Source organism: Bidens hawaiensis, unplaced genomic scaffold (genome assembly GCF_021521415.1).
Source record: "Bidens hawaiensis isolate Kalapana, Puna unplaced genomic scaffold, B.hawaiensis_p1.1 tig00001685_1, whole genome shotgun sequence".
NCBI classification, from domain to species: Eukaryota; Viridiplantae; Streptophyta; class Magnoliopsida; order Asterales; family Asteraceae; genus Bidens; species Bidens hawaiensis.
In genome coordinates, this window is record NW_027491095.1 from 946,733 (window position 1) to 970,453 (window position 23,721).

The following is a 23,721-nucleotide window of genomic DNA, read 5'->3' on the forward strand; positions in this document are numbered from 1 at the left end:
ACAACACGTAACGTGCAACGAGGCAACAACAAAAGTTTAACCCAAGCCTTAATAGACCCCGGGGCATCCACCACTTTACGGAGCCCCCCTGACAAGGCCTGGGTAAAAGCCATGCAACACGCGGGCGGGATACTCTTGACAGTAGCAATAGGAATGGCGAGGATGCGCTCAAGGAGAGCGACATCTACCACAAACGTCTCAGGAGAGCGACAGTAGCAATAGCAATAGGAATTGATTATTGAATCACGAGTGTGTTTGATATTATTACTATTGTGGAGTAAGTTGTTCATGAAATCATGATATATTAAGTTATGTTGTCTTCTTGTTTGTATATATTATAATTGAGGTTTTATAAACTTCATGAATCTACAATAACTGACGGTTTTGGTTTTGGTTTTGGTTTTAGTTTTACATGTAATAAAATCTAAGAAACCGAATTGAACTGAATTTATAGATTTTCATTTTTTTATTTTTTTGTTTAAGTAATATATAAGAGTTTAATAACTAATATGCAAGTCAAATATTCTAGCTTCTATGCAGTCAATGCAAAAAAATAATTCAAGTAGTAAGTATATTCTCTAATCATTGATTAACCTTTTGCAACTTACAAAATGCTAACAATAGTAGTAGTAGGAACTGATTAAGACTTAATAAACACTAACATTAAACACTAAAAAATGACGATTTAGACTTAAATAACTGATGATATCTGGAAAATCGATGATATATTGGTCAATATCACCAATAATATTTTTCCAAGGGACCGGTAAACGATATATCATCGACTGTCTAATTTACCTTAAATGTATATTGTATAATATCAATTAGTTGTTAATTTACGAAGTAGTTTAGGCCCAAATTCAAGATGTTGGGTCAAATTTCTTTTTCGGCCCAAAATTTTCAAGCTCAAATGGAAAACCGAAAAAACCAAAACCTAAACCGAAGTATTTTCAGATATTCAAAAAACCAAAGTTTAGGTTTCTGGTTCAATTTTAATTCAAAACCGAACCGTTCACACTCCTAATATGTATTTAGGAGTTGCAGTTTCCTTTTTTTATTGCATTGCAGAAAAGTTCTGTTTGCATCTTGAAAATAGATTCTGTGTTTGAAACAGTGCAAGTATGGTTTGATTGCTTGATCAGTTTTTTTTTTTTTTTGTGTGTGTGTGTGTGTGTGTGTTTAATACTGTTGTTTGGACTCATTTGTTTACTTGTCTGAATGTGAGTGTGATGTATGCTGTCTAGGTTCAGTTCACCTTCTCTATATGATTGAGCATTGGCTCATTATGTCATTCACAATAATAATCAGTGGTCATAGGTGTTTTCTTTATGCAGTCAACCCTTAATTTGTATGTTACTGCATTTCCCTGTTAAAGGCAATATTTAACAGACGAATAAAGAAACGAAAGTATATAACTATTTTTTAGTAAGAGTTTGATGTGAATGTGCATTATTCTAACTACATTGACTAGTCATGCGCAGACAGCTTATGTGATATCGATACACCGGGTCTTTGGTTAGCAAGCTATGATTCATCAGTTTTGTTGTCATGCATTCTTGTCCTGTTTAATGCTTCCCATACATTGGACCATAATTTGTTGTTCTTTCTGACATTCAAGTCCCCACCATGTGCTCTTGTATTTGTGTCCAGCCAGCTTCTATTTGTGGTGATGTTTTAACTTTTACCAAATATATAGACAAAACAAATCAAGAATTGCTTTAAAAATCTTATTTTTAGTGTATATCTTTCAAGACAGGCGTTATTGTTTTAACTATCTAAATAGCCATATTTAGTTTCTTTCATGTATGCATTCTAATTAAATCTATCAAACAGTTGTTCAGGAGATTTGATGGATCTTAAATCTAATCATGTTTCACCCATACTGACTGATCCCATAACAATTAGCAAACCAAGATTAGGAATTCATGAATCATTGCTTCCATATCCGTCTTCTGAAGTCTTCACTCAAGGCCCGTTTTTGACGATTCCATGGAAAAAACCTGGTTTACTTGATGATGTTCTTTCTACTAGCTGGTTGGATGCCATGAAATCTTCTTCTCCCAGGAATATAATTAAGTATTATGGCAATGATTTTTCATCAAATGATGTGGATGTTGCTTACTGCAATTGGATGGTATTAGTTTCTCTCATCATGATCTTGTTTAGCTTGTTTAGTACTTGACCTTAAACTAGATTTAAAAGGTTTTTTTTTTAATTATTTGTTATGCAGATTAAGTATCCTTCTGCACTTACATCCATTGAACAGATTGTGAATAATGCAAAGGGAAAGAAGATTGCTTTGTTTCTAGATTATGATGGGACGTTATCCCCGATCGTGGACAATCCAGATCACGCCTTCATGTCTAATGCTGTGAGATTCTAAATATGTTCTAGTTATCTTAATTTTGAGTTATGTTTAATACCCTGTTTTGTAAACAGATGCGTGCTGCTGTGAGAAATGTGGCGAATTGCATTCCAACAGCAATTATTAGTGGCAGAAGCCGCGAAAAGGTACATTTTAAAGTATTTTGCTATACCAAAAGTTTACTTAATGCTTCCAGTTGGATGCTTATATGTATCCATTTTCAGGTACACAAGTTTGTAGGACTGAAAGAACTATATTACGCTGGTAGTCACGGGATGGACATAATGTGTCCCGTTCATTCTCCAGCTGATCATACTACTAAGGTAGCAAATACTAATATTTTTGTATAATTATATAAATCCTCATTTCTTCATATATATAGGTCGTATCATCAAAATTGTTATTTTGTTGAACATAGATCAATGAAGGAAACTTGTACCAGCCTGCTAGTGAATTTTTACCAATGATCAACGAGGTTCATAGTTCAAACTTATTATCAATCTTGTATTACACACACAAGCACACTATATACATGCACAATATTGATGGCGTGTGTATGTTTGAACCAGGTTTTTGTGGCGCTTGTTGAGATAACAAAAAACATAGAAGGGGCGAAAGTTGAGGACAACAAGTTCTGTGTATCGGTGCACTACCGTAATGTGGATGAGAAGGTACAATCAATATATTGACTATTTTCCTTCCTTTCTAACTGTAATATTAGTTAAGAAATGACTCTTAAATACTAATTGTTTCATGTTTTCATGATTACAGAATTGGAAAATAGTAGCACAATATGTCCAAGACACTTTGAAACACTATCCGCGTCTGAGATTGACGCATGGACGAATGGTATGAAGAAATTGGGAATAGTTTCAATAATATATCTTAATTTGTTTTTCCTCAATTTTCATTATATGTTGTCAATGTCAATACTTAGGTTTTAGAGATTCGCCCTGTGCTTAAATGGGACAAGGGGAAGGCTGTTGAGTTCTTACTCGAATCACTCGGTTAGTAAAATTCCAGTTTGAGTTTTATTTTCTTTAATAAAATTGTTTATAAATCATAATATCTGAACGAGAATGGTGTCTTTGCAGGTTTAAGTAGTTGTGATGATGTGCTCCCTATATATGTAGGGGATGACAGAACTGATGAAGATGCATTCAAGGTAGATCTGTTTATCATAATAGCCATTTACTTACGAACGGGTCGGCAAAAATACCTTTAGAAGAAAACGGGTCAAACGGGTTGAAAGTAGCCCAAAATGTATTGTTAATCCTAAATTATCGTTAGATGTCTGAATGAGCCAAGCCCAATCTTCTCATAAGTCGTTTTTTCAAACGCGATCTCGGCTCGTTTGTTATCAATTAGTTAATTTACATACATTTTTAATTAATTTATATAATAAATTCTACGTATTATATAAATACACATATTTATTATTACATTTAATATAAGTTTTATTATAGGCTAGCTTGAGCTTGATAAGTGAAGCTTGGGAGTTTGCTCGATTTGAGTTTTTAATGAGCCAATCTCGTGTTCGCTCACGAGCCAGCTTGGCTTGCATACACCTATAATCATGATGTCCAAAAACTTTTATTATTGATGGAAATAATATAACTATTGTAACCATATTTGACACTAAATTATCCGTTTTGACCCGATAACCGAGAATATGTGAGCTTGTCCCAAACAACTAATGAATTATGTTAACGTGTTTTACTAAATGCACGTATTAAACAGTTTCTAAGAGAGGATAATCGTGGTTATGGCATATTGGTGACTCCTGCCCCGAAAGAAAGCAATGCTTATTTTTCGCTCAGAGATCCATCAGAGGTTTGTTAAAATCAACTTATAATTTGTAAATTTGAGGCTTAAAAGTGAAATATCAAATTAATAAAAAAAGTATATAAATATATTTTTAAATTTCAGGTGATGGAATTTATCAACTTGCTGGTAATGCATAAGAAGATGGTTGCATGATTTGACTTATTATATATAGGAGAGGATTATATGACATTATATTAAGAGGAATTGGAGTTGGTAGAAATGAGAGCTTCTCCAAAGTCCCTTATCAGCCAACTGTAAATCTTTATTCTCTTTTAAAGTTATATTTTGTAAATCTTATTAATTTTCATGGCAATTTTAATTGTCCATGTAAGTATGAACTCCATGTAACCGATTACTGGACTATTAATTATTTTTGGTCATTCTAATTTTCTATTAATCTTTTTATTCTATTAGTTATACTCTTGCTTTCCAGTTGGTTTATACTCTTTTTATTATATACAAATTGCATGATTAAGTTATTATCAATATCAGCTAATATCACCCAAAAAAAATAAGAAAAAAATACGTGAAAGTTATTAAATAGTTTGTATACTCGGGGTAACCTGACATAGCTCACGGGTCTGGTTTAGCTTAAGCGAGTTTTAGTTAGTTTCGAGTTGACCCATTAACACAATTAGCAAAAAAGGTTGGTCACAGATTATCATATGGTTACTCAAGTGAGACTTGTTCTTATATTTTTCGGGTATTTATGTCAAAAATTAAATGAAACTGTTTTTGCATCTTAAGAAAAATTAGTGTCATGCTATGTTGCTTAAGCTTAATCGTTTCATATTTATGTTTTGGGTCTAAATTTAAAGTAGTATAACGGGAAAATAAATTGCCGGGTTCCATTTTATCAATCTCTAGCCATTAAACAACCCTTCTTTAACATGTGCCCTTCGGGCAAACGTCAGATTAAGATTATGGCTAATTCCCAGTTAAATCCAATGCCATTTGTCAAGTATGACTGGTCTTTCTTCAGTAGCTTCATTTTTTTCAAACAAAGTTTTATAGAAAATATGGTATTTTGAAATGATATCATGTGTCACATTAATCCAAATACAATTTAAATCTATCGTTTTTGTTATCAAGATCTTATTTGTCTTTTCATATTATACATTTCCGGTTAGCTATTTTATGAAACATAACGATTCAAAAAAAACTTTCAAAAAAAAAGACAGAATTGCAGAAATTGTCCTTTATATATGCGCCAAATTTCCGTGGTTGTCCTTTATCTTTAAAAGTAACATAAATTGTACTTTACATTTCGAAATGTAACAGCGTTTGTCCTTTTGGCCTAACCCAGTTAGTTTTTCCCGTTAAATTAGGTCATGTGCGTTGCACATGAGGGCAAATTCGTCAATTTACCTATTTAATTATATATAAGCATTTTAAAAACAAATTTAATAACTTTAAATATATATATAACTTAACCCACCCAACCCCCCCCCCCCCTCTTCTTCTTCCTCCCTTCCTGCCACACCAAGGTCTCTTTCCGGCGAACCGCCGTCGCCGCCGACAAAGAAAACCACCATTCCCGTTAACCCCGACCACCACCGTATCTTTGCAACTGACACAACCACTGTTTGATTAACCCTCCTGTTTATCGTCTCTATCACCACTACACCCAACCACCTTCGCTGTAACATAATTTCACCATCATTCACCCCTACACCGGAAACCCCAAAACCTGCCGGAAGTAGATCTGCATCTCTCTTACTAAAAAAGCCCCAGATTGAAACCCTAGCTATCCGCAACACTCTAGATTTGGATAATATCTTTCAAAAATAGCCACAAATCAGAACCCTAGACATCAGCCGCCGCTAGATCTGCTATGTCTGATCCCTGCAATCTGCTAGCCACCTTCGTTTGAATCGGAATACCGTCGCCGGAATACTGTTGCAGGTAATAGTGGTTGAGTCGGAATACTTGTAACATGCTAGCTTCATTCGTTTGAGTCCTGTAATATGCTATGTATGACCTCGACAATGTTTAAGTTGGAATACTGTGGCAGGTTGTTGTGGTTGTGTTGAGGACAATGGTGGTGGAAGGGAGTGTTTGTGGGTGTGGGTGGTGGTGGATTGTGATGGTGGTTTCTGGTGGGAGTGGGGATGGTCTTCGTTGTCGACGAAGACGACGGCTCACCGGAAAGAGACCTTGGTGTGGCAGGAAGGGAGGAAGAAGAAGAGTGTTGGGGGGGGGGGGGGGGGTTGGGTGGGTTAAGTTATATATATATATATATATATATATTTAAAGTTATTAAATTTGTTTTTTTGTTTTTAAAATGTTTATATATAATTAAATAGGTAAATTGACGAATTTGCCGTCATATGCAACGCACATTACCTAACTTAACGGGAAAAACTAACTGGGTTAGGCTAAAAGGAAAAACGGTGTTACGTTTCGAAACGTAAAGTACAATTTATGTTACTTTTAAAGATAAAGGACAACCACTGAAATTTGGTGCAAACATAAAGGACAATTTCTATAGTTCTGTCAAAACAAAGAAGCTAAGTTTGGCCAAATACACTTACAATTTTTTTTATATTTATAATAAAATTCTATTGGAAAAGGATAATGTTAGTATCATTGGTTGTGAGAACACAAACTTTTAGAGTGAATGTAGTGGGTGGCAAATTGGATGGTTTTGGGTAAGAAAGGGGTTACAACATCGCCCCGGGCTACAAATAGGCGAATTTTGTGTATGTGTGGGTGGGGGGGGGCACCTGCTTCTCGCCCTTTCTTCCGTTTCTTTTATTATTGTTATATTCAAATGTGTCTTACACACACACACACACACACACATATATATATATATATGCTACAACACCAGTACATCCCTAAAACAAAAACCCACATTTTGTTGACTGAGCGTCACATTACACAAAACGCCCTATTTTATAGCTCCTCCGCTACACATAGCCTTATTTTCTGAATACACATGCCAAAAAGCTCTAACCAAATTATTCAAATGCTTTCTTTTTAATTACATGTGTCACTATTTTTGGGTTTTATTATTATTGTGTGTGTGTGTTTTATTATATTTATTTATATATTGTATATCATTTTATGCTTTTCTAGTTAAGCAACTCGATACTCCAAACTTCTAACTCTAGATACTCTTTAGGTCAACGTTTCACCAATTATACGTACGTAATTTCATCAAGCATTTTTTAAGTTTATTTAAGGCTCAAAATAAAATCTTAGCAAAAAATAATAACTCATAGGTAATGTGTATGTTTCTAAATTACATCATACATTTTATTACTATGTAAAAACTGTATCTTTATTTTTTCAACATGTTATCCGTTATCTAAGAGATTAACCTCTTAATTCTTTGATGATTTTGTCTTTATCATTGGACCATCAACCCCTGTATCATTTATGCTTTATTTTTATTAATTTTGATTATAATATAAAAAGAAGTTAGTGTAGACTGTATAGTCACTATAGATGATTTTCTTTTCGTAAATCTAATCAAGGCCCCGTCTGTTTTCAAAGATGGGCCCATCGCAAACCCAATTGATGCTTTTGAAAAAAATATAATGCTAATTTCTTATTTGAATATCGTACTTCTATAACACATGGTAGAGATGTTCAACGAAACCGGTTCCTGGAACCGAACCGGTGGACCCGAACCGGTTCCTACCCGTTTTATGTAGGAACCGGACCCTATCTGATTCAACCCGATGATCCGTGACCAGTTCTTGCATTTCTGAGTGGGGGCGGGTAGGAACCGGAACCGAACCGGAACCGGTTCTGGAACCGAACCATCCGGAACCGGTTCCTAACCGGTTCTAGCCGTTGGATCGAATATAGCCGTTGAAAATCGTTTTTTTGGCCGTTTTTTGACCGCTGGGGTCAAAAATAGCCGTTTTTTGGCTCCCCCAAGCACCCCACTACTAGTATAAATAGGTATTTGGTGTCATGGGTTCATCACAACACTCAAAACGCAAACCCAAACGCAAAAAAATACAAAAAAACGCTATTACAACGTTTTGAGTTCTCTAATATCTTGTTTTCTCTTCTTCTATATTCATATTTGTTGTTATGGCTGCCTCACAATCATCGGTTGGTCAAGGTTCCAACGCCGAACCAAGTTTCGTTCGTATTGTACCTCATAATCGTAATCAAGAGATTTTGTGCAATTGGGATTTGGTTGAATTGAGTGACCATTCATTGAAGGCTCGGTGCAAGTTTTTTGGGATTTATTTAAACCCACTTTCGAATTCAAATTTGAAGAAACACATCGAAAAACCGTATTGCAAGGCGTTGAAAAAGAACGTCGATTCGCAACAAACGCAAATGGATAGTGAAGGCGGAATATTTACATACCAAATTGATCGAGTTCAGGATCGTATGGCGAAGTTTGTGATTCAAGAAGCTTTGCCGTTTAGCCACTTCGACAACCATCGCTTAACCGCCATGATTCGAGATACGCTTCAACCACAATACACTCACGTAAGTCGTCATACTCTTAAACGTTATTGTTTAAAATTGTGGAAGAAGGCCAAAGAGGTACTAATTGCATATTTTGAAAATATAAATACGGGAATAAACTTAACTAGTGATGTTTGGTCGGCTCCACATGGTCTACCCGAATCTTATCTTTGTGTCACCGCTCATTGGGTAGACCCGTCATCGTGGGAAATGATTAAACGCACCATTGCTTTCGAACTCTTTGAGTATCCACATACGGGAGATAATTTGTTTGAAATTTTAGATTATGTTATAAAAACTTATAAAATATAAAATAAAATATTTTCAATGGCATTTGATAACGCGTCGAATAATACATCGGCAGTTGATAAATTAAAATTAAAATATACGCCGATTTGCAATGGTGTATTTTTTCACTCAAGGTGTGTTGCACATATCATTAAGTTAATCGTGCAAGACGGACTTGCTTCGGATGAGGTTACATCGGTTATAAACGATTTTAGACTAATGATACATGAAGTTTTTAAGAAAAGTAAAAAAAAGACAAATGGAATATAGAAAATTTTGTAAAGATACGGGAAGAAAAGCTTTGGGAGCTAATTGGGATGTACCTCATCGATGGAATTCCAATTGCATAATGTTTCAAAGTGCTTTGAAACAAAGAGAAACTTTACAAATGTTTCATTCTAGTCTTGCCGATAATGATTTGGCAATCCCCTTTTCAAATGAGAAATGGGAAATTATCAATGACTTATCGACTTTTCTTGAAGTTTTTAAAACATCAACTACGAAACTATCGGGAACGTATTATCCGACAAGTCCCTTGGTTCTTTCGGAGTTATTTTTAATCGTTAACAATCTTAAAGAATTTGAAAATAAAAGTCCAATGTTTTTAAACATCATATTACCAATGAAGTTTAAATTAAAAAAAAATACTTTCTTAAATTGCCACCGGTTTTTACTTGCGCCACCGCTTTAAACCTAATGTTAAATGTTACGGGGGTTGAATGTGTGATAGACGAAATTTTTTCAGCCTTAGATATGCATGAAGTTGACCCAAACTTTTCAACAGAGGCAAAAAATGATTTTAACTTGAATTTTAAATTTATGTATGACTTTTATTTAAATAAATATGGGTCAAACATACACATGCCTATGCCGGGGGGGTCTTCATCAAGTTCAAGTGCTACTAGAGTACGAGATCCCATGATTAGCCTTACGAACACCGTTCGCAACGTAACGGCTAAAAAACAAAGGGGTAACACCCCTTCAAGCGAACTAGGAAGGTATAGTGCAAATGATTACTCTACCGGTTTATCCGAAGAGGAATATGACACTTTTGATGTTTTGGCTTGGTGGAAGGTAAAGGAAACCGAGTTTCCGATTCTTGCCACCATGGCCCGTGATTTACTAACCGTCCAAGCTTCTACGGTAGCTTCGGAATCCGCTTTTTCTCTTAGTGGCAGGGTAATATCGGTGAGAAGAACAAGACTAAATTCGGAGTCGGTGGAGATGTGCATTTGCTTAAAGGATCACTTGGACTCAATCGATCGTATTCAACACGTAACCACTCTCGAAGATGAAACACCACTTGATGTTCGAGTGCACGACGAACAAGAAGGCATTTCTACAAGTAATTCCGAGGAAGAAGTCGCCGCTCAATAATTACGACGAACAAGAAGGCTTTTCTATAAATAATATGTCACAACTTTATATTTATAAGTTTAATGTTTTGTTAGTTTGTTTTTGAATATTTTAAAACATGTAACCTTTTTTTTTTTGAACTTCTTAAAGTAAATAAAATGAATTTTATGTTAATTGTTTTGTTTATTTTTCATGCTATACAAATACGAATCGTAGTTTAGAATTCAAATCGCAAAAGAAAAACGAAAAAAAAAAAACTAAATGCACTTGTATTGCAAATCCAATGAACAAGTTTACATTGTACAATGGTTACATATTTAACTGATGATGTTCCAACTGATGAAACTCTGCAACTGATGTGTCACTGATTCATATTTTGCATCAGTGACAACAAACTCTGCAACTGATGAATGTTCCAACTGATGAGTATTCCTCATCAGTGGCAACCTTCAGTAGTTGTCATCAGTGGCAGCTTTCCCACTGATTCAACTGATGACTGTTCCCACTGATGAGTATTCCTCATCAGTGGCAGCTTTCCCACTGATGAGTATTCCTTATCAGTGGCAGTCTTCAGTAGTTGTGATCAGTGGCAACCTTCAGTAGTTGTCATCAGTGACAACCTTCAGTAGTTATCATCAGTGGCAACCTTCAGTAGTTGTCAACTTGTCATCAGTGGCAACCTTCAGTAGTTGTCTTCAGTGGCAAACATCTTCAGTAGTTGTCTTTTCTTCATCAGTTAATTGTTTATTTTTATGTTAATTGTTTTTTTTATTTTTCATGTTATACAAATACGAATCGTAGTTTAGAATCCAAATCGAAAACGAAAAACGAAAAAAAAAAAAATTTTTACACTGTAACCGGTTGGAACTGGTTACGGTACAGGAACCGGGTTAGGAACCGGTAAGAACCGGTTAGATAGGTTAGGGGTCCGAGGGTGGGAGAACCGGTTCGAGCCTGGAACCGGTTTAAAAGGGGGTTTTGAATATAGGAACCAGTTCCGGTTCCTAGTCCCAAACCGTTTTGAACATGCCTAACACATGGGTTTGAAAAATATTATTCTATGGTTTGATAAATGTAACAATTTAGTTTTGAAATATGAAATTAAAATCTATAGTGTATTTTTTTTATTTAATTTATCATACTTTATAAAATTTGCAGATGATTATGAGTTGACTTAAGCACAAAAAGATTTGTGACATTTTTTTCCTTTTTTTCCTACTAGTTAGAGGTGTCTTGGATTCCTTATTTCATCCTACCTATGATTTTTTAAAAAAGTTATAAGATGTTTGAAAAGTTGAAAGTTGTGAGAAAAATAAGTCATAAGTTACACTTTTGTAACTTATGATTTATGACAATAAGTTACAAGGAGACTGAAATAAGGAATCCCAAACACCCATTTAGCTTGTTATATACCTAATTCCATCTATGTGTTACTCTTTGGTTTTACGAATCATTTTTTTTCGAACAGTGTAAAACAAGCTTGCGAAACTTTTCATGATATATATTATATATCGTTTTTAATACTTCATCCGTCTTATTATAAGTGTTCATGTTTGAAAAACACAAAGTTTAAGGTGGATTGAATGATTACTTTTTTACTTACCAAATGACAATAATGCCCTTAAAAAGTGGGTCTAATAGTATTGTTTATTAATGTTAGTTGTGTCTGTTTAAGGGTAAAACTTGGAAATTGGCTAATAAATTTTGAATGTGGACACTTATAACGGGACAAATAAAAAAGAAAATGTGGACACTAATAATGAGACGGAGAGTAACATGTTTTTATCTGATCCATACTTGTTTACATGTCACATAAAAAGTATTGAATGCACCACTATGAGAATCTATCGGTCACGTATATCTCGTCTTCAGTGTAGGGTGAGATAACCGTGTTTTACTGTTATGATTTTTAATTTTGTCATTATTATTATTATTATTGAATCATTTTACATTTTCTAGTCAATAAGTTGACATATACACCACACTTCTAATTATGGATAAAAGTTTTACTCTTCAACAACCTGTGGGGTATGTTTTACAAATTTATATTAACTATGTTTTAATTTGGGGATAATATCATAAAAAATCAATGTACTTTCTGTTTTTGTTCATAAAAGTCCCTCAACAATTTTTTGCTCATAAAAATCCCTCCACATGTTATGTTTGAACAAAAATGTGATTTCTTTCAAAAAGTAATAACATGGATGTTTTTACAATTTAACCACATTACAACTTTAGTCCTCTAAATTCAAAACTTACAATTTTATATTGGTTATTTACATGAACATAACACTCTTGGTTAGTGAAATAGATGAGATTAAATTTTTTTCATTAAATGAATATACAGATTTAGTTGAACAAACTATATTCCCTGTTAAAAAAACAACTGTTAAAAAAAACAAGGTTATATATTATAAAATTAGGCCCATGTGTTCAAATGTAAATAATAAACCTTCCTCTAGGCTCCAGCCCCGAGCTTGTTCATCTACCATCTCTATGCAAATCCGGCACCAACTCCGGCGAATTCAAGTTTCTGGTGCCCAACACCGCAGCACCAGGCCGGCTCCTCCCACCGCACGCAAACATCAACGCCATGGACATTTGATTTTCGGTCGGAAACCAACACCACACATCGCCATTGCCGGTGGTTACTCAAAGCACCATTGCCAGATCTACAACGTGTTTTCTCCGTCGATCTTTGTCAAACCCGTCATCGCTAACATCGCTAAATCTGCATCGATCGGTGGTTATTGTAACCACCCCCACCGTCACCAATGTCTGAAAGACTAAAACCAACTTGAGAACATGGTAACAAATTAGGCAGTTAACCATTGTCGACAAGACAGGGAGGCCGGGCTATGGCTGTGATGACTTTTAACACATTGTTTTAATTCTGTTTCAAAATGATTTTATGTAATTTGTTTAATTTAAGTAACCATATTGTATTTTGTATTTATTTTAATTAATATAAAGGGCACACATATTCATTTAATGAAAAACTTTGTTTCACTAACCAACCAAGAGTGTTATGTTCATGCAAATAATCAGTATAAAATTGTAAGTTTTCAATTTAGAGGACTAAAGTTGTAATATGGTTAAACTGTAAGAACCATCCATGTAATTACTTTTTGAAAGAAATCACATTCTTGTTCAAAAGTAACATGTAGAAGGACTTTTATGTGTAAAAAATTGTTGAGTGACTTTTGTGAACAAAAGCAGAAAGTACATTGGTTTTTTATGGTATTATCCCTTTAATTTATTCGTTTGGATTGGTAATATAAAAAGAAATGACCGTACGAGGTAACAAAGTAAAATGGCAAACTAAGAGCATTCTCATCCCATTCCCTATAATTACGTGAGGGAAGTTTGCAAATTATATAGTGAGGTTGTGAGTGATTGTGAATGTAAATTATAAGGTGAAGAGAGAAATGTAGTGATTTTTTGTAAATTTGGGTAAACATTGTTTGCCTCTATTTATTTTTTAATATTTGTTGGATTGGTTGTGAGTAGAGGAGAGAGAAAACTGTAATGATAAAAGTATAAAAAGTATTATTTAATTAAACAGGAGAGAGAAACGCAGTTTTTTTAGTGTAATTATAGAGATAGGGATAAGTAACAGGTTGAGAATGCTCTTATACATGTTCAATAAAGTTTTGTTATTTGTCAATTTAAAATCTAGGTTTATTTAGCAAAACGACATTATTTATTCTCCTTTATGTGTTTTACGCAAAACACGCTTAGTATACGAATATCTTAAGAAAATAAACTGTCTTGTATAAGCAAGTAAACGATTAATTTTAGAGGTGTAAACGAGTGTAGATCCTATTTGATGTTGAGCTACTAACCTGATAACGATTGGGCCCGAATCTTTTAAATTTATAAAGCATGAAATTGGCTCGGTTCAGCCTTACTTTTTTAATATTACATAAAACCAATGTCACACCCTGTCAAAAAAAATATAAATACTTATTTTACAACATACACCGCTACTTGTTGTGTTAAGTGTTCTCTCCTATAGCCGTTGATCAATTGTCCGAGACGTTTGTATGATGGGCTTTTACCTCTTAACAATTTTATCAATGGACAAAAACATGTACGTAATTTCCGACAATAATATGAATATACTAATCTCCAAAGCAATTTAATTTTAAAAACTAATATTAATTGATTTTTCAAAATAATGTTATCCATAGACACATATCTTATTATGAAGTGGATAAGCAGTTGTGGTCCTCACGAACACATTGGGCCCAATCTGAGTTGTCACATTTTTGTCATAAACTGATTGGTGCGTATACATGATACATACATCACTTGCCCACGTGCTACTTGACTTACACTGATCCACCTAAATCGTCCTCTCACTTTTGTGGTGTAAACTTGACACCGTGCTCGATTTGTTTTTCAATCACAGAAAATGAAATTAATTTTATCATACTATATAATTAAATATTCGTGACAAAAAAGATAAATTACATGTTGAATCATACGTATAATAAATAAGGTATTAGATGTGTTATATGAGAACAATTTCACATGGCAAATTAGAATACTTTATTTTTAAGTAGTAACTCCATCGAAACAGAAATTTATCTATATTATTAAAGTAAGATCATTATTTCACATGTTATTCAACTAAAGTAGTTAACTATGATGTCAACTAATGCAATTACCATTTGTAGAATTGTAACAAAATTACAAATGTAACTTTAAATGTTGTATTAGATGAAGTTTTTAGATATTTATGAATTATAAAATTTTATTTATCATTATTTAGATCTTATGAATCTTTAATGTATGTTATTACATATATTATTAATATTGTATTTTTTTTGTTGTATTTTTTTAACCACTCGTGTATTACATGTGCTATATCATAGTTCATAGTATGATAAATAAACACTTAAGCACACAATTATTTATTATAAGCTGAATTAGTTTTTGTTTATACCATGTTATGGAGAAAAGAGTCCATTAGATAAAACATAATACAAACATTTATCTTAGTTTTAGAGATATAATTATTTGCTTAGAAAGAATAGCTTACACAACAGGTTTTTTTTTCTATATCTATGATATATTCAAGTTTTAGAAATATATTTGAGAAATCAGTAAAATTACCACTATATCAGGATTTCTAAAATCGAAAATAGTTATAAAGAAACTATAATGATTCTCTGAAAATAGAGATTCACGTTCATCCTCTATATATATTCTTTATATTTTTTTTTTGAGTGGAATAAAGAAAAAGAATTATAAAGAAGTGTTGTAACTACCATGTCGGCTGAGATGGAGAACGAAAAAGAATTAGACGTTTTGTGGTCCAAACGACTATAATGATTTTATTGTAGGTGGACTTGTGTATTGGGTGCTTGATTTAGTTAGGGCATCAATTGTGATTTGTTGTAGCTGGGCTAGTGCTTTAGGCATCAATTCTTAATTTAGCTTTTAATCGATCAGGTTAACCCAAAACTCGATTAGTTTCAAAAGCGAATATGAAAACCCAACCCTAATAACAATGCAGGTTAATCTGGTTAGTCCGATTAATACTTTTTGACCTTATTTAACCCGACCCTAATTAATCTATTCGGGTTAAACGCTAAATCCTTTTATTTGATTATTTAACATATACATACTTTAATAATACAATTTTATCTTATTGGATGCATTTATTCGAAAAGGTTTGATCAACGATGTCGATAGGTAATTCCGCACACGGCATATCACCTACAAAACTCTTAAGTCGGCCAATTTAACCATTTAATATTTGTTTAATATAACGTGAAGTTGAATATTAATTTAATATAATATAACTATATAAGCAACCAAATTCTGAAGATTGAAAAGTCAAACAAGTTATAGACAGACCCACAGAGGTTATATTTGTCCAAGTTATTGTTACAAACTTGAATTATTAAGGAAATGTCGTACAAAATATGACAGAAATTGATTAATAATGCTTAATATATATTCCTTAAAGAAGTTTCTATTTTTATTTTTTATTTTTTTGTTATTTGCGTGGGTCACTAGGTTGAGCATGTGGCGATGGCAACATCATTTATAGCTCAAATTGGTGAACATAGTTAAGAAATATACGTATGCGTTGAAAATTAATTAAATAACACTTGTTCAATCTTATATAAAGTATAAAAGATTTTATAAAAGAAAAAGAAGAATTTGTGAAATCTGCATAATACGAGATTACTTACACGTTTAGCTTAACTTTTAAAGCTATTATATGTATTATTTTTAATATATATATATTATTTGTTGTAAAATAATTTGTGAAGACGGTGATAAATATATATTTGATGAGTGATGACTGATTGCGAATGATGAATATTTATTTATGATATAAAATTATAAGGAATTAGCTATAGATTAAAAAAACTCTAAATTAATCCAAGGAAATAATCTCATGACTCTTAGCTTGCTTCAAATCTTGTATATTTTGTTTTCTTATTAAACAAATTGCATACATATATACAAAATTTTGTGTTATTTAATTTGATGGTTATGTGTTTTTTTTATGTTGTATAATAATAATAAAAATTATTATTATAAGTTATAGTTGTTAGATGCACTGTTGATTACGAATAGAATAGGGGCAGGTGAAGGAAGAAAACAACTTTGCATAGGCGTGCATTATCATATCGGATGAAGACAATGCATTAACTAAAATTTTAGTACAGTGTACACACATCAACATTTTTAGCACGTGCAAAAAGGAAAAGGAAACAATGTAATTAGAAAATGATATAAAAAATTGTTAAAAGTAAATTTATGATAAAAAAAAACACGACGTTTCTAAGTTACTGTGGATATTTGTTAGGTAGTTTTATGCAAAGGGCATAGCATAATCTCTATTTGTCATATTGTTTTCTCATTACCAACCTTACCTTCTTTTCTTCCATGATTAACATATGTTCTTATTTACCATTCAACTTTATTATGTAACTACTAACTTGTTGCGTAAGCCAAATCCAAATAACCAACGACCAAAAATATCACCATATATATTTAATACGAGTAACTTATAACACAAGGAATTTTAAATAAAAAAGTTTTCAAAAGAATTCTAATATCCGAAGAAAATTAAAACTTAGAATGCTAAATTATGATTAACCAAACCCTTTCGTATCTAAACCTACACTTGATTCCTTTAAAATTTTAAGCTAGTTGAAATTTGTTAGACTAATTGAAATTTGAAGTAATTAGATTTAGATTTTGAAATTTACCAAAAATATTTAAAACTTATTAGTATCTTCCAAATAAAAATTGAATTTGTAATAAATGTGATCGGCGTCGCTAGTAGGGTTGGCTAATACGATGACCTTAGTTGTAAGTGATTTTTCTTCAACTAAATTCTTTCATATTTTAAAAGAAATATTAAATTTCTTGATGAAACTAATTGACGCTGTTTATTCAAATTATAATTTTGATTTATTTTTCAAACAAACATACCAAGAATGAAATTGAGGTTTTGTTAACCAAATAAATGTTGGGTTATGAATGCTTTGGGTCGGGTTAAATTAGTTATTAGTGAGTCTTTCTATTACATTGCTTTGTAATTGTAATCTTCATACTTTGAGCTAATAAAAAATAAACCATAGTTGCAACCATGGACATATATCACATATTCACATTAACCAATATATCACCGTTTTTATCAGTTTCTTTTTGCGTGAGATTCGTTTGTGTTTTTGTGTGTCGATACGCAAACCAAGTAACAAGACTATTTTCATTTCGATTTATGAAGTCTTAACATATATTTGATTATAACATACAAGACTAATACGAATTTGATTAGATAATTGCTACCACCCGGTGAAAATACTTGAATTCAAAACTACCGAGCTTGACCTATGACCCATTCATCATCCAACCCAACCCATAATAAAAATTAACACACTAGAAATGTCTATTTGTTGCTATAAATACTCCAAACTTATTCTCCCTCCTTCACTACAATATGGCTACCGATCTTGAACATGCCACGTCCACCCTATATTCCCCGTTGCCAGATGCCGAAAACCGACACCACCAACCGTCGTCTCATCGCCCGCGGCCCCTTACCATATTATCCGCAATCTTTCTCTCCATGTTACTTTTCTCATCACTAATAGCTATCATTTTTAACAACCACAACCAACCGGATAATATTAATATTGACAATGACTCGGACCGCCTAAAGTCGACTCGGGCGATACCCATTTCAAGAGGGGTGCCGCAAGGTGTGTCGGAGAAGACTAACTTATTATCATCCGACGTGGAGGAGACATATCCTTGGACTAATGCTATGCTATCTTGGCAAAGAACTGGTTTTCATTTTCAACCACCCAAAAACTGGATGAACGGTAATATTATTATTATTATGAAACCTTAAACTTGACATAATTAATGAAAGGGTCATGCTACTGCTACACCACCTCCATGTGATTTCACAAAACTGTCATATCCGGACAATTGTTATTGCGAGGGGGAATATAAAACTCTGAAAATCTTTTGAAAATTTGGACAGTCGTTTCGAGCATAGAAAGCTATGAAAATATTTGGTAATTTGAAACGATGTGAAATTAGATGTCAGATGGTGTGTGCGTAGCTGTCCCTTTATATTATGTAAATTGATATTACTTTTTTCATGTTTGATCACTGATTCGTGTTTCTGTGTTTCTGAACCGTTGATGCTAATTTCGGATCGATGAATTATGCTGATTCATATATTTATTCTACAGATCCAAACGGTATGTTCGATCTCCTATATCTTTGATTATTTTTAATAAATAGTTCTTTAGTTATTTTCTTATTTATTTGAAGTATTGCAACTTAAAGAAAGATTAAAACATTCGATTAATAGTTATTTGTATTATAATAATAATTCAACTCTTGTTTACCAATATTTGTGGAAAGGTAAGATATTTCTACTTATATTCACACGCAAATGAATAGCTGCCTTATCCATTATTTTAAACAAAAGTTGGCTTTTCATTTTACACATGATTGATTTTTCAAACAAAATGTTTTGAAACCACTTGGCACGTTATGAAAACTGGTTCAAGAAAAATAAATATTATTATCTTTTAAGGGGTGTTTGGGAATCTTTATATTATCTTTATAAAATGGTAAAAGACGTCCTTTACGTTTGACGGTTTTTTAACAGACGTCATTTGGCAAAACATATAGCCACCAATAATATTGGACTTTTGTGTGAACCATTTCTGACTCATTTTGTATTTTCATTCTGATTAAATAATTAATTTTTTTTTGTCAACAAAAATGGCTTTAAACTTTAACAGTTTAAAAAATAGTAATTACATCGAAACAAAATATAAACAACCAACAAGTTGTGTCGCTACTCCCTTTTGAATTGTAAAACTCAATCTTTTAAACAGTTTAGAACAATGTTGTTGAGACCGGACCGGACCGGCCGGTCGGACCGGTTCAACCGGGATTCGGTCCACCGACCGGTCCGGTTATGTGCAGTTCGCTCGCTCCCAGTGAACCGGCCAATCCGAACCGGTTCAACCGGTTTTCTATGAAAAAAAGTATTTTTTTTTCTAAAAACCTTTTTTCGGCCTATCCCGTCATTTTTTCCCCGAAATTGTTCGGCCGGTCCAACCGGTTCGACGTCCGATCCGGTCATGAAAACATTGGTTTAGAACATAGTTAAAGGTATTCCGTTGAAGATCACGACGTGAGTAGTTTGTTTTCATGAGTACCGATAAACATCCCTTCATAAATGGCTAGATTTGTTCTCGAGTGTCTGTTGGTAGTTGTCGGTCTTCCTAGTGTTAGGACATTTGTCGATAATTAGCGACAAATTATCGATAACTTTAAATTCACCCTATACTCATTATTTTTTTTTTGTTGGATTTAGTTAGTATTTCTTTGATAGCATCCATTTGTGTAGTAGTGGATACTAATGATGTATCATGTAATGCAGGTCCATTGTATCATTTGGGGTGGTATCACTTGTTCTATCAATATAATCCGGATGCTGCAGTTTGGCCGTTTGGGGCAACATTACTTGGGGACATGCTATTTCTAAGGACTTGATTAACTGGTACCATCTTCCTTTTGCTATGGTCCCAGATCAATGGTATGATATAAATGGTGTTTGGACCGGGTCGGCTACGATCCTTCCTGACGGTCGAATCGTGATGTTGTATACCGGGGACACTGATGAGGAAGTTCAGGTCCAAAACTTAGCGTACCCTGCCAACCTATCTGATCCTCTCCTGATAGATTGGATCAAGTACTCGGGTAATCCGGTTATGGTCCCTCCACCCGGTATTGGCACTAAGGATTTTAGAGACCCGACAACCGCTTGGCTCGGTCCAAATGGAAATTGGCGGGTTGCGTTAGGGTCAAAAGTTAATAAAACGGGTATCACACTAGTTTATGAAACGACGGATTTCACTAGCTTTGAGTTGTTGGATGAGGTGATGCATGCTGTTCCAGGTACGGGTATGTGGGAATGTGTTGACTTTTATCCGGTGTCAACAACTGAGTCAAATGGGTTAGACACGTCGGTAAATGGACCCGGTATTAAGCATGTGTTGAAATCGAGTTTGGATGATGATAAAAATGATTATTATGCACTTGGGACGTATGACCCGATTAGTAACAAGTGGACACCTGATGACCCGATTTTAGATGTTGGTATCGGGTTACGATATGACTATGGAAAGTACTATGCATCAAAGACGTTTTACGACCAAAACAAACAAAGACGACTTCTTTGGGGTTGGATTGGAGAAACAGACAGTGAGGCTGCTGACATTTTGAAGGGATGGTCCTCTGTTCATGTGAAAATTACAACTTCTTTAATAAATATAAAAATTTATATTAGTTCATATAAGTATGGTATATTAATCAATAAAATGATTTTTTTTTAAATTGTAAATAGACGATTCCAAGAGAAGTAGTGTTTGACAAAAAGACTGGGACGAATATTCTTCAACGACCAATCAAAGAAGTAGAGAAGTTGAGATCCAAAAGTTGGGCATATGAGAAAGTGGTTCTTGAACCGGGATCTCTTGTTCCGCTTGAAGTAGGCTTAGCTACACAGGTATTTAATCACTAACTATTGTTCTAGTTATGATTCATTGATTCATCATGCGTAGAGGCGGCATGCACGGGTCGTTTTGGGCTCAAACAAAAGAAAACTGAAACTTCATTTTCAGAAAATCGTTTTTTTGGTTTTCTGGTTTTAAAATTTTAGTATGAGTTCGTTCCGATTATAGGTTGGTTTTTCGGTTCTACACTTAGGGTATGTTTAGCAAAACTAGCTGGTGGTTGGAAGCTGTAGCTGGTAGTTGTTAGCTGTAGCTTTTTAGATAAATTTAGATGCTTGGCAGAGTAGCTGAAGCTTCTAATAAAACGTATAGATTATTAAAATGGGCATAATTAAAAACAATAATAGTGAATGTATTTATTTTGAAAGGTTATTTAAGTAAATTAACATACTAAAAGATTTTAGCTCTTTCTAAACGATACTGGTAGAAGCTTTAAGCTTTTTCTCAAGACTTAAAAACTTTAAGCTCCTTGAACCAAATAGAGCTTTTAATTAAGTAGAAACTTTTTTTTTAAATCTTGAAGCTCCTTGAAGCTTGAAGCTTCCTGCCAAATATATCTTAGGCTTGAAATGTTTAGGCCTAAAAAATTGCCCCAAAATAACGATGTTGGGCCAGGGCCTCAAACTTTTGGCTAAAACCATTTGTTAACCACTTATTAATAAATATTTACCCAAAACATTTAGTGCAACATAATGAATGTCGTTCTAAAATTAATAACAAGCATTCTAACAAGTTGCTTGTAGTTTGGTTTTGGAATGAGGTATATTTGAAACCGAGCCGTAATCTCTGATTTCAAAAACTAACAAAAGGGAAACGTAGGTTATTTCGATTCAATTTTGTCGATTAATCGAAGTTTTATATAATTTACTATAAAACTTTGTCGATTCAATTTTGTCGATTAATTGAGTTTTAGTTCGGTTAATCGGCTAATTATGCATGCATTTAACTGCATAATTCACTCTTTTTCTCTCTCGTACGATATACTATTTTGACATTTCTCTTTGAAATTTGTTATATGTGGTTTTGCATTATAGTAAACATTTTTACATTGCTAAACTCTTTTAATAAATAAATGCAGTTAGACATAGTAGCAACATTTGATATCGACAAACAAATAGTGGAGGAGGCAGATACGGGTTACAATTGTACCACAAGTGGCGGGTCGTTCTCAAGAGGAGCTTTCGGACCATTTGGTTTAGTGGTTCTTGCGGATAATTCACGCACTGAGCAAACTCCTGTCTATTTCTACATCGCTAAAGGATCCGATGGGGTTGCTCATACGTATTTTTGTGCAGATCAATCTAAGTAATATTTTTTTTTAAATATTTCTATCTCCAAATATACATATTTTAAATTCGAAACTAATAACTAGCACTAAAAATATTGTATGCAGATCATCAACAGCTTCAGATGTTACAAAAGTAGTTTATGGAAGCAGTGTTCCTGTGATAGAGGGAGAAAGTTTTAACATGCGACTATTGGTATCTTTTATTTCTTTGAAATATTAATTATTGGCAAATTAATTTTTGTATGTTACAATATAAAACTAAAATTTGTTATACATCAGGTTGATCATTCAATCGTAGAAAGCTTTGCTCAAGGCGGAAGGACCGTTATAACATCAAGGGTATATCCGACAAAAGCAATTTATTCGGCAGCAAAGGTGTTCCTCTTCAACAATGCAACAGGAGTAACTGTTACCGCAAATGTAAATGTGTGGAATATGGATTCAGCACAAATTGACTATTTTCCCCTTGGTCAACACTGAAATTAGAGTCAGCCATGTATTATGGTATTCTTCATTTTTTCTTGTTTTTTTCCCAATCTAAACTAAACGAATGAAGAAATATCAAATTTGTAAAATGAATGTGTTAATTTGATATTTCTCGTCACATGTTCTCAACTCTAGAAAATATACAAAATATGAAAAGTTATGCATGCATGAAGCCCATTTGTTCACGAGCCAAAAGTCATAAACTCAAAACAGAATGGTCCGAACTGATATCAAACAAATTTCTTTATATCATCATCATTGTTATTTATCAAATTAAAGTAAAGTAAACGCGCACATAATCATTTCCCGTAACAAATCTCCCATGATCATCCACTTTATTCATTTTTGTTAGGGACGGTCCTGAGGAGTCAAGTACCATCGCTATACGAGTCGAAAAAATGTCTGAACAAATCATGTAAACAACTTTTTTAAACGACGATCAACGTTAAAGAAATAATATGAGATATTCAGAAACAAACACTTATCCATCGTTTAATAAATACTCTTGAAGATCAATGAGCAAACCAAAAAACTTAAAACAAATTTAAATATTAATACTTGTAGTTTAATCTGGCTAATTTAAAGACCTTTAA

At 33.4% G+C, this 23,721-nt stretch overlaps 1 protein-coding gene and 1 pseudogene across 2 annotated transcripts; both read left to right on the forward strand.

The window, feature by feature from the left end:
* The first annotated feature begins 1,771 nt into the window (after positions 1 to 1,771).
* LOC143590958 (trehalose-phosphate phosphatase A-like) lies at positions 1,772 to 4,529 on the forward strand. Its single transcript, XM_077071296.1, has 11 exons — positions 1,772 to 2,134; positions 2,231 to 2,371; positions 2,440 to 2,511; positions 2,590 to 2,688; positions 2,784 to 2,840; positions 2,935 to 3,036; positions 3,137 to 3,214; positions 3,303 to 3,372; positions 3,460 to 3,530; positions 4,106 to 4,198; positions 4,295 to 4,529. Exons 1-11 carry the CDS (start codon positions 1,850 to 1,852, stop codon positions 4,343 to 4,345), a joined length of 1,119 nt encoding a protein of 372 aa, XP_076927411.1. The 5' UTR covers positions 1,772 to 1,849; the 3' UTR covers positions 4,346 to 4,529.
* Positions 4,530 to 18,138: 13,609 nt separating this feature from the next.
* Positions 18,139 to 23,156, forward strand: LOC143592737 (beta-fructofuranosidase, soluble isoenzyme I-like; annotated as a pseudogene). Its single transcript, XR_013145974.1, has 7 exons — positions 18,139 to 18,633; positions 19,012 to 19,020; positions 20,220 to 21,084; positions 21,186 to 21,347; positions 22,433 to 22,659; positions 22,748 to 22,835; positions 22,922 to 23,156. The product of XR_013145974.1 is annotated as a beta-fructofuranosidase, soluble isoenzyme I-like (transcript).
* Positions 23,157 to 23,721: the final 565 nt, after the last annotated feature.